We start from the raw sequence: 11570 nt of genomic DNA, 5'->3' as shown, positions 1-11570 counted from the left end.
TTAGACGGCATTCAACGTCATGAATTAAGTCAACAACAGAATTGTCACCGTCAACCAAGCGTTGACGAAGACCGATTAATTTATTCGTTAGAAAAACACGATCACGACATAATTGACGCCGTTTTTGGCGGGAAAAAGAAATCGATTCCTCCTTGATGGAAACTTTCAAGAACTCCCACCAATCTTGAGGAGAGGCAAAAGAAGCGAAATAAGAAACGTGACTTTGAATTAAACTACGAATATTATCGCAAAAACTTTTATCGTCAAGAAGCGAATTATTAAATTTCCATACCCCTGGGCCACGTTTAATAGCATCAGGGATTTGGAAAACAAAAGAAACGAAGTCGTGATCGGAAAGCGGGCAAGGTGAGATTTCACATTGACAGTCGGATGTAAACAAGTCTTTGGAAACAAAGAACTTGTCCAAACGGCTGGCAATTGAATAGTCATGATTAAACCAAGTGAATTCGCGCGCGCGGGGATGTAATTTACGCCACGCATCAACCAAAATAAAATCAGATTTCAAAGAGCTACATTCGTTGCCGATAGAAACATTACCTCCGAATTTATCGAGCGCGTTGTCATAACAATTAAAATCGCCCCCGATCACAAGAGCAGAGGCGGGAATAAAAAATTCATGAAGAGATTCATAAAAAGATTTTCGATCAGTAAGATTGGTGGGAGCATAAATATTAACAAAATTAATATCGACACCATCAATCCTGACCAAAAGACTAATTAATCGCCCATTAGAGTCCTTTTTCCAAGATACAATTTCATCGGAGCATTTAGGGGAAATTAAAATGGCAACACCGCCTTGCTTTCCAATTGCGGGGGACCAAAAACTACGCCCCAACCATCTACGGGAAAGGGCCCTGATGTTTGCCTCAGAGCTGACTAGCGTTTCTTGAAGAAAACAAATGTCGCAGTCGGATTTTTCAATAAGATCGAAGAGGAGATTATTATTAAGGGGATTCCCCAAACCCCTCGCATTAATAGTTAGGACTTTGAAAGTATCTCAGAAAAAGGACTTAAAAGAGGAACATAACAAAATTACTCTTTATGTTTCCTGCCTTTCTTTTGTTTACGTTTCTCCTTAGGGACAGCATCAGTCTGGGTCTGGGCCTTGCGTTTTAAGTCAGAGGACGCCTCCATCGGCGACGAAGGGGGAGCAGAGGAACGTGGTTTGCCAGCAACTAGGGAAGGAGAGGTAGGTTTGCGAAGAGCAGCCGCTGCCAGAGCTTCAGGGACTGGAGCGGGAGTACGGCGAGAGATTCGAGGACGGGCAGAACTAGTGGAAGAATTGGCGGGAGGAGGATTTGACGGAGTATCGATGACGATGACATCAGGTTTGATGAGACCCTGAGAATCTAGAACATGTTGTGATTGACCAGATGGAGGATTAGCAGCAGGTGAAGAGTTAGCAGGTTGAACGTTGACAGGTTGAGCATTTGGCAGTGATTCGGATGGTGTAAACAGAACAGGGGTTTCAGCGGCAGATGAAGGCACAGAAATCGATGGACCAGCAGATGGAGTAGCGGTAGCGGTAACAGATGGTTCAGCGGCATCAGCAGGAGGTGGATGGGTCTTAGAAGGCAGAGCTGCGGCTAAAGGGAGGTCTTCTACAACATCGACATAGGCGTCGGACAAATCGGACTCGTCCGCCCATGCAAAAGAATCGCCAGAGTGGGTCTTATAGGAAGCGTCGCTAACATCAGAGGCGTCATCGTCATCGTCGTCATCAACGTTCACTGGAGCAGATTCATCTGTGGGCTCACCGTAGACAACAGGAGAGACCCACGAGTACCTACAATGGCTACTAAGATGGCCATCCTCTTTGCAGAAGTGACATAGAGGCGGGGCTGGACAACGGTTCGCTTCGTGACCAATGTTCTCACAGTTGAAACACACCTTGTGGTCGCAAGCATTACTAAAATGGCCAGGCAAATTACATTTACGGCAGGTAAGCGGCTGACCAGCATACTTTACAAAGACTTGATATTTACCAAAACGGAGAAAGTTAGGGACGGGCTTGACAATCCGGACGCGATAATGACGTAAACCATTGTAGATATTAGGTGCGTAATCAAATTTACCACGGCGATAATGAATAACCTCGCAGAAAGGAGCGAGGCGCTTTATTATAGCCCAATCACTCAGTTCAAAAGGAGCGTCGTAAATAGTCAAGAATGTAAGAGGCCTGTCGATATCTTGAATAGCGTAACTTTCATTATTGATCGTGATAGAATTCAGGCTTAGGAATTTTTCTTTGGCGGCAGGAGATTTGAAAGTGACCACCACTTCACCGTTCATTTTTCGCTGTAAGCACTGAATTTCAGCGGCGTCAACGTTTGCGGAGTTAAGGGCATCGAAAACTGAACGAGCAGATGTAAAACGTGAAGGTGTGAACAGTGCGGATCGAGGGCGTTTCGGCATGTCATTAACAAACGAACGACGCCATGATTGCGGGGCGTTGTCAGCAGAACCAGTCGTTCTCGCCGCTCTAGAAGCGTAAGTTTCCCCATCTACAACGGCACAATTGCGAGCCCCAGCATCTAAATTTTCAGGCTGAAGTACAGAATCAGCGCGAGGAACGTTCATTGCTTCAACATTCGCATTAGCAGATAAAGCGTCAGAAGAGACGTCAACAACATTTCCACCAGGGACCACATTTTCACCAGGAACAACAGCATTCTCTCCAGGGACAGCACCAACAGTATTCTCTCCAGGGACAGCATCAACACAACGTACACTTGGGATATCAACATTATCGCATATTTCCATATTCAAAACTTCACAACTCACCGTACCACAATCTTTGTCATTTTCCATTTTTACATATATGGGATGGCAAAACTAAAAAATGCCCGAAACAATCCCACAACAGGATCGCAGCCAAAAGGCCGAGAAGCGATACCGGACCTTCCCTTCCCTAGGAGGGTGGTCCAGGGTTTCCCCCTTTGAGATATGGTGGTCAATATGCTGTCGCCGAGGGGCCTGGAGCCGACTGTAGGCCGACGCCATGGAGCAAGTTGCCGTCGTAGACGCACTTGTTCTACAACACAAGTCCACAAAAATCAGCAGCAAAGTTGATAACGTGCCTCCAGGGGTGAGTGAGATCAAACACCTTTTTGCCCTCCAAAACGAGGCAACATGTTAAAGACCCGTAATGACTCCGTTACTAAGATAGCGCTACAGACACAGGCAGAAAAAAAAACGGCTACGTTATCAACATTCGCTCTCCACGTGCATACAACTTGCAGAGAAGTCAAGAAATGCCTGCTAAAAGATTGCTGGTTGCTATTATTGCTTTGCTTTTGCTTTGGTGGCTCGTTTAAAAGACTAAATTTTCACCCCTTTCTCTTGTCTACGACCATACCACAGGGAAAGCACCGGTTCTCGTCCGATCACCGAAGTTAAGCCCTGTCGGGCGGGGTTAGTACTTGGATGGGTGACCGCCTGGGAATACCCCGTGTTGTAGACTTTTCATTTTCTCGGCCGTTTTATTTTGCATATGTTCATTTTTTCTTTCTTTTACTACAACCTTTGGCTATTCCAGTGGCTGGAAAGCACAAATAACTTTTTACACATTTCAGGAGACTCAAAAGATAGCTAGAAAACATGAAAAGTACCCTTAAAATGATCGCGGGATAAATTAGAATCGAAGTCTCGCGCGCTAACGTTCGCGTGCGAAACGGTTATTTATGACATCAAATTGGCGTGTGTGACATCAAATAATTCGAAGCAAAATGATATTCTGCCTTGCCGAACGGTTTTCAAGCAGCTAAAAGTGCGGAAAACTACGCCAATTCCCAAAGAAATGCGCCCGATCAACAACGGCAAAGCAAACAACACACGCGAGCCGTTGCATATTAACGGTCGACACGAATTCGAGCCGTCAAAACAATTCTATTCATGACTTGACTTGGAGAATGACGGAGGCTCGGACCGTTGTCTAGTTTAGTCAACGAACCACCAACACAACAATCGTAAGGTAGAAATCAACTCACGGTTTGGCCAGCACTTCTCCTGTTACTTTCCTTGTCCTTTGCTCTTTCCATACTGTAAGTCGACGAACGTTACTTCGAGGACAAACTTGGCGGGGATCGAGTCAATGATTGACCGCCTGCCGAAACAAACGCAAATCGGAAAAGCCACCTTCTTCAGTTCAGTACAACATAGATGCATGACAACACGAGTTCCAGCGCACTCGCCTTTTCAGTTGCAGCTGGAAATCCTTGGCTTGCTTGCTTGACACGTTCCTTCGTTGTTCACTGTGCCCAGTCGTCCAGCCCGGCCCGGCCAACTGACGAACAAAGCAAAGCGTCAATCATTAACCATCCACCATTCACAGGGCCAACACTTGCACTTTTTCGGGGGCGAGCGCGAACGCAGGCCCCCACTACCAGAAATTATACGCTCGAGTTACCCACATTTGGGGTAATCGCAAGGGTCAACCCGATCGAAGTGCAATGAAAGGGCCTCGCCTTGAGAGGACTGCCTCCTTGATCACAGTACCTCCCGCGTCAGGTAAGTATGAAAATTCTTGACGCGGGGGCCGTCAAAGGCAAACCTCCTTACCTCTATATCCTTGTGGTAGTGCTTTGCGGGCGTGCTAGAACCTCCAGCCTCACTTCTAGGCGGCTCTAGAGTAGCTTCCCTCCTCAGTCTGTGCCTGTCGACAGAGAAAAACGCCAGACATTAGTGTCAGGAGGAGGCTTTCTTTGATTTCTTTCTTTGATTGAATGAAGGTTTCTTCCCCGAGGGGAAGTGGGCCGCACTCGGAGGTAGTGCTATACCGAGGCAACCCGTGGCTGGGACGAGGCAAGCCTCTTTTCCACAGCCCAGTTCCAAAAATCAGTTTAATATATGAGCTGCTCAATGAGCAGCGTATCAGATATTAAGCTGATAAGAACAGATTTTTAAGTTTTGAAATGAGTTTATTCTCAATAAACTACTTATGTACAAGTTAAAAAGTGCAAGGCACGTGGGCTTGGCCCCTCACATATAGCTATGTATCAAAAATAATTACTAAGATATTACAAAAAAAAATGTTCGGGAATGATCGGAAGTATTCGGAAGTGTTCGTTAAATATTCATTGTCCATTATGTTGATACGTATATACTAAGCTAAAGCGATCATAATTAAGGAGAACGACTATAATTTATCTAGAATAACGTTAGATCTAACTATTTACACTATATACAATATCCAAAATCCGGAGTTAGCTCCTGCATCGACCCCGCAACACAATCCCCTAAGGGGGTCTCTGAGGAGGCCAACCAAAATCCCCAACAAAGGAGCCTGTGAGCAGGGAACGACCGAAGCAGTCCGCGCACGGATTGTGAATATGTAGACATTATAAGAAAATGCGATAGGAGGAATCAGAAATAACACAGAGTGAAGACTCCCAGGCGGACGCAAAGTTCGAATTGGACAATCGGAAATGATCCAAAGAAATTCGTTTACGGATATCAGTTTTAATATAACGAATAATAGCGCGGGAGTCTTCGTTTCCATTATGAAAGGTAGATTTGTTACGAAATTTCCAAATTCCGTAAAGAACGGTTTTGATGACAAATCTGGCCAAGCGTGCATTTCTAGGATCCACGCGTGGCCATTGAAAGAAGAAAACAAAAAGACAATTAGGTAGAAAAGTCACACCAAGAAGAGAAGACAAAATAGGCGTGAAGTGTGTCCAAACAGACTTCACGCGAGCACAATTAAGGAAACAATGATCGATTGTTTCTTTTCGAGGGCAGGATGCGCAGCGGTCAGAGTTGATATAACCCCAGTTCTTCATGGAGTCACGAACTTTGACCGCTCGCAGAATAATCAGCCACAATAGATCATTTTTAAAATTCTCAGAAAAACCATCACGGACAAGAGACCAATGCCGATCCAAGTCAAAACCGATAGACAAGAAAGAAACCCAATAACGATGAATTACAGGCGAGGACGATTTTTCCATAAGAAGGGTAGAATAACATTTCTTCGAGGTAAAAACAAAATCAAGCCAGTCTTGGCAAGACAAAATCTTGCGAAGACTGTCTAAAACGGAAAGGCAATTCGAGTAAAAAGGCGTCAAAAATTGTGCGCTCGGGGAGGAGTTATCCCGAAGAAAACTCCACTCCGATCGAAAAGAGGATAACTTAGCACCGAAAAAATACTTAATAAGATAAAAAGACTTTGAATCGGCACTGGTACAATTAGAAATAATAGAAGCTAGTTTTAACGCATCTGCTTTAACCTTAAAATTAATTATACCTAACCCCCCCCTTAAAAAAGACTGATGACACGACTGTCGACTTACAGTTTCAATACGACACCCCCAAAGGAAAGGCCAGATTAAGTTATTGACTTCAGTAACAACCCATTTAGGAACAGAAAGAATAGTAGCAAGATATAACAATTTACTAATACCTAACGTATTAACAATTAAAGATTTACCAACTAAAGATAAAGAACGAGATTTCCATAAATTAAGATGATTTTCTAACTTTTTCAGTTTAGGCTGCCAATTGTCGGATTCAGGATTTTGTCCGAAGACCACTCCCAAGATTTTCATTTTTGACACCCACGTGAGGCCAAATGGTTGATCAGTGCGTGAGCGCCACGCACCCAACCACATGGCCTCCGTTTTGGAAACGTTGAGTTTAGCCCCAGATCCCCGCTCATAAATTTGAATGACTTTGAAAAGAATCTCAAGAGAACGAACGGATTTAACTAGACTAGTCGTGTCATCAGCGTAAACCCCTACTTTATATTGGGAACCTCTAGCACCAGGCAGGAGAAAGCCTTCGATTTCAGCGCACGAACGAATTTTGCACGCAAGAGTTTCAACGCAAAGAATATACAACATCGGAGAAAGGGAATCCCCCTGGCGGACCCCGCGAGATAAAGGAATCGGCTTCGTAAGCCATTCATTAACAATCACACGCATGTTAGCACCATTATAAAAAGTATTGATCCAATTGCAAAAAGAAGGACCAAAGCCAAAACGAATTAAAAGATTCTGTAAAAAGGTACGGTTAACACGATCGAAGGCCTTCTCCTGGTCGAGACTTACTAAAATGCCAGTTTCACCAGTACGGTCTATGTAATCTAAAATGTCTCTGAGAGCGTGAAGATTTGAAGGAATTTTCCGCCCGGGAACAGAACATGTTTGGTCAGGATCGACAATGAATTGGAGAACTTTAGAAAGACGAACAGAAATAGCTTTAGAGCAAATTTTATAATCAACGTTGAGGAGGGAAATCGGCCTCCAATTTTTAAGAGATTTCCGATCACCTTTTTTAAAAATCACGCGAGTATTACTCGTTTTCATGGAGTCACACATCTCGCCAGCTTCAAAACACGCATTATAAACAAGAATTAAATGAGGCGATAGAACATCCCAGAACTTTCGATAGAATTCAACGGTTAGACCGTCGGGCCCGGGAGATTTGTTTGTATTCATGTTTTTAATAGCAAAAGAAATTTCATCAATTGTCATTGCACCTTCGCACAATGACGATTGATCAGGCGAAAGCTGGCGAGAAAGAGAAGAGAAAAGATCGTTTTGGAAATTCAAATCAATGGGTTCTTCAGAAAACAAGGAGGAATAGAAATCAACATGTGCTTGCTCAATCTCTTCTTGAGAAGAAACTTCGGCGCCGGACGAGTCATAGATCGATGACATGTGGCTTTTTTGAGCGTTAGACGATTGTAGTTGGAAAAAATAGCGAGTAGGACGCTCACCGTCTTCAAGCCATTCAGCGCGACTACGAATTAAAATTCCTTCAGTTTCCTTAATATAAATGGCCTTTAGACGGCATTCAACGTCATGAATTAAGTCAACAACAGAATTGTCACCGTCAACCAAGCGTTGACGAAGACCGATTAATTTATTCGTTAGAAAAACACGATCACGACATAATTGACGCCGTTTTTGGCGGGAAAAAGAAATCGATTCCTCCTTGATGGAAACTTTCAAGAACTCCCACCAATCTTGAGGAGAGGCAAAAGAAGCGAAATAAGAAACGTGACTTTGAATTAAACTACGAATATTATCGCAAAAACTTTTATCGTCAAGAAGCGAATTATTAAATTTCCATACCCCTGGGCCACGTTTAATAGCATCAGGGATTTGGAAAACAAAAGAAACGAAGTCGTGATCGGAAAGCGGGCAAGGTGAGATTTCACATTGACAGTCGGATGTAAACAAGTCTTTGGAAACAAAGAACTTGTCCAAACGGCTGGCAATTGAATAGTCATGATTAAACCAAGTGAATTCGCGCGCGCGGGGATGTAATTTACGCCACGCATCAACCAAAATAAAATCAGATTTCAAAGAGCTACATTCGTTGCCGATAGAAACATTACCTCCGAATTTATCGAGCGCGTTGTCATAACAATTAAAATCGCCCCCGATCACAAGAGCAGAGGCGGGAATAAAAAATTCATGAAGAGATTCATAAAAAGATTTTCGATCAGTAAGATTGGTGGGAGCATAAATATTAACAAAATTAATATCGACACCATCAATCCTGACCAAAAGACTAATTAATCGCCCATTAGAGTCCTTTTTCCAAGATACAATTTCATCGGAGCATTTAGGGGAAATTAAAATGGCAACACCGCCTTGCTTTCCAATTGCGGGGGACCAAAAACTACGCCCCAACCATCTACGGGAAAGGGCCCTGATGTTTGCCTCAGAGCTGACTAGCGTTTCTTGAAGAAAACAAATGTCGCAGTCGGATTTTTCAATAAGATCGAAGAGGAGATTATTATTAAGGGGATTCCCCAAACCCCTCGCATTAATAGTTAGGACTTTGAAAGTATCTCAGAAAAAGGACTTAAAAGAGGAACATAACAAAATTACTCTTTATGTTTCCTGCCTTTCTTTTGTTTACGTTTCTCCTTAGGGACAGCATCAGTCTGGGTCTGGGCCTTGCGTTTTAAGTCAGAGGACGCCTCCATCGGCGACGAAGGGGGAGCAGAGGAACGTGGTTTGCCAGCAACTAGGGAAGGAGAGGTAGGTTTGCGAAGAGCAGCCGCTGCCAGAGCTTCAGGGACTGGAGCGGGAGTACGGCGAGAGATTCGAGGACGGGCAGAACTAGTGGAAGAATTGGCGGGAGGAGGATTTGACGGAGTATCGATGACGATGACATCAGGTTTGATGAGACCCTGAGAATCTAGAACATGTTGTGATTGACCAGATGGAGGATTAGCAGCAGGTGAAGAGTTAGCAGGTTGAACGTTGACAGGTTGAGCATTTGGCAGTGATTCGGATGGTGTAAACAGAACAGGGGTTTCAGCGGCAGATGAAGGCACAGAAATCGATGGACCAGCAGATGGAGTAGCGGTAGCGGTAACAGATGGTTCAGCGGCATCAGCAGGAGGTGGATGGGTCTTAGAAGGCAGAGCTGCGGCTAAAGGGAGGTCTTCTACAACATCGACATAGGCGTCGGACAAATCGGACTCGTCCGCCCATGCAAAAGAATCGCCAGAGTGGGTCTTATAGGAAGCGTCGCTAACATCAGAGGCGTCATCGTCATCGTCGTCATCAACGTTCACTGGAGCAGATTCATCTGTGGGCTCACCGTAGACAACAGGAGAGACCCACGAGTACCTACAATGGCTACTAAGATGGCCATCCTCTTTGCAGAAGTGACATAGAGGCGGGGCTGGACAACGGTTCGCTTCGTGACCAATGTTCTCACAGTTGAAACACACCTTGTGGTCGCAAGCATTACTAAAATGGCCAGGCAAATTACATTTACGGCAGGTAAGCGGCTGACCAGCATACTTTACAAAGACTTGATATTTACCAAAACGGAGAAAGTTAGGGACGGGCTTGACAATCCGGACGCGATAATGACGTAAACCATTGTAGATATTAGGTGCGTAATCAAATTTACCACGGCGATAATGAATAACCTCGCAGAAAGGAGCGAGGCGCTTTATTATAGCCCAATCACTCAGTTCAAAAGGAGCGTCGTAAATAGTCAAGAATGTAAGAGGCCTGTCGATATCTTGAATAGCGTAACTTTCATTATTGATCGTGATAGAATTCAGGCTTAGGAATTTTTCTTTGGCGGCAGGAGATTTGAAAGTGACCACCACTTCACCGTTCATTTTTCGCTGTAAGCACTGAATTTCAGCGGCGTCAACGTTTGCGGAGTTAAGGGCATCGAAAACTGAACGAGCAGATGTAAAACGTGAAGGTGTGAACAGTGCGGATCGAGGGCGTTTCGGCATGTCATTAACAAACGAACGACGCCATGATTGCGGGGCGTTGTCAGCAGAACCAGTCGTTCTCGCCGCTCTAGAAGCGTAAGTTTCCCCATCTACAACGGCACAATTGCGAGCCCCAGCATCTAAATTTTCAGGCTGAAGTACAGAATCAGCGCGAGGAACGTTCATTGCTTCAACATTCGCATTAGCAGATAAAGCGTCAGAAGAGACGTCAACAACATTTCCACCAGGGACCACATTTTCACCAGGAACAACAGCATTCTCTCCAGGGACAGCACCAACAGTATTCTCTCCAGGGACAGCATCAACAGAACGTACACTTGGGATATCAGCGTTAACAATAACACTATCGCTTATTTCCATATTCAAAACCTCACAACTCACCGTACCACAATCTTTGTCAGTTTCCATTTTTACATATATGGGACGGCAAAAGTAAAAATGCCCGAAACAATCCCACAACAGGATCGCAGCCAAAAGGCCGAGAAGCGATACCGGACCTTCCCTTCCCTAGGAGGGTGGTCCAGGGTTTCCCCCTTTGAGATATGGTGGTCAATATGCTGTCGCCGAGGGGCCTGGAGCCGACTGTAGGCCGACGCCATGGAGCAAGTTGCCGTCGTAGACGCACTTGTTCTACAACACAAGTCCACAAAAATCAGCAGCAAAGTTGATAACGTGCCTCCAGGGGTGAGTGAGATCAAACACCTTTTTGCCCTCCAAAACGAGGCAACATGTTAAAGACCCGTAATGACTCCGTTACTAAGATAGCGCTACAGACACAGGCAGAAAAAAAAACGGCTACGTTATCAACATTCGCTCTCCACGTGCATACAACTTGCAGAGAAGTCAAGAAATGCCTGCTAAAAGATTGCTGGTTGCTATTATTGCTTTGCTTTTGCTTTGGTGGCTCGTTTAAAAGACTAAATTTTCACCCCTTTCTCTTGTCTACGACCATACCACAGGGAAAGCACCGGTTCTCGTCCGATCACCGAAGTTAAGCCCTGTCGGGCGGGGTTAGTACTTGGATGGGTGACCGCCTGGGAATACCCCGTGTTGTAGACTTTTCATTTTCTCGGCCGTTTTATTTTGCATATGTTCATTTTTTCTTTCTTTTACTACAACCTTTGGCTATTCCAGTGGCTGGAAAGCACAAATAACTTTTTACACATTTCAGGAGACTCAAAAGATAGCTAGAAAACATGAAAAGTACCCTTAAAATGATCGCGGGATAAATTAGAATCGAAGTCTCGCGCGCTAACGTTCGCGTGCGAAACGGTTATTTATGACATCAAATTGGCGTGTGTGACATCAAATAATTCGAAGCAAAATG

At 44.5% G+C, this 11570-nt stretch overlaps 2 protein-coding genes, 3 non-coding genes and 1 pseudogene across 5 annotated transcripts; 2 read left to right on the top strand and 4 right to left on the bottom strand.

The window, feature by feature from the left end:
• Positions 1 to 1053: 1053 nt before the first annotated feature.
• LOC149095064 (uncharacterized) lies at positions 1054 to 2842 on the bottom strand. The gene has a single exon (XM_089281965.1). It carries the CDS (start codon positions 2830 to 2832, stop codon positions 1054 to 1056), a length of 1779 nt encoding a protein of 592 aa, XP_089138091.1. The 5' UTR covers positions 2833 to 2842.
• A 523-nt stretch (positions 2843 to 3365) lies between these two features.
• On the top strand, positions 3366 to 3484 carry LOC149095063 (5S ribosomal RNA). Its single transcript, XR_016205311.1, has one exon. It is a non-coding gene; the product is annotated as a 5S ribosomal RNA (ribosomal RNA).
• An 890-nt stretch (positions 3485 to 4374) lies between these two features.
• Positions 4375 to 4538, bottom strand: LOC149095062 (U1 spliceosomal RNA). Its single transcript, XR_016205278.1, has one exon. It is a non-coding gene; the product is annotated as a U1 spliceosomal RNA (small nuclear RNA).
• Positions 4539 to 4765: 227 nt separating this feature from the next.
• Positions 4766 to 4941, bottom strand: LOC149095061 (U2 spliceosomal RNA; annotated as a pseudogene).
• A 3919-nt stretch (positions 4942 to 8860) lies between these two features.
• On the bottom strand, positions 8861 to 10825 carry LOC149095060 (uncharacterized). The gene has a single exon (XM_089281962.1). The coding sequence runs from the start codon at positions 10649 to 10651 to the stop codon at positions 8861 to 8863; it is 1791 nt and encodes a 596-aa protein (XP_089138088.1). The 5' UTR covers positions 10652 to 10825.
• A 358-nt stretch (positions 10826 to 11183) lies between these two features.
• Positions 11184 to 11302, top strand: LOC149095059 (5S ribosomal RNA). Its single transcript, XR_016205310.1, has one exon. It is a non-coding gene; the product is annotated as a 5S ribosomal RNA (ribosomal RNA).
• Positions 11303 to 11570: the final 268 nt, after the last annotated feature.

This window comes from Orbicella faveolata, unplaced genomic scaffold (assembly GCF_042242905.1).
Source record: "Orbicella faveolata isolate gen_17 unplaced genomic scaffold, um_ofav_v1 contig_7, whole genome shotgun sequence".
NCBI lineage: Eukaryota > Metazoa > Cnidaria > Anthozoa > Scleractinia > Merulinidae > Orbicella > Orbicella faveolata.
The sequence above is the reverse complement of the archived record's forward strand: the minus strand, read 5'-3'. Positions and strand labels throughout refer to the sequence as shown.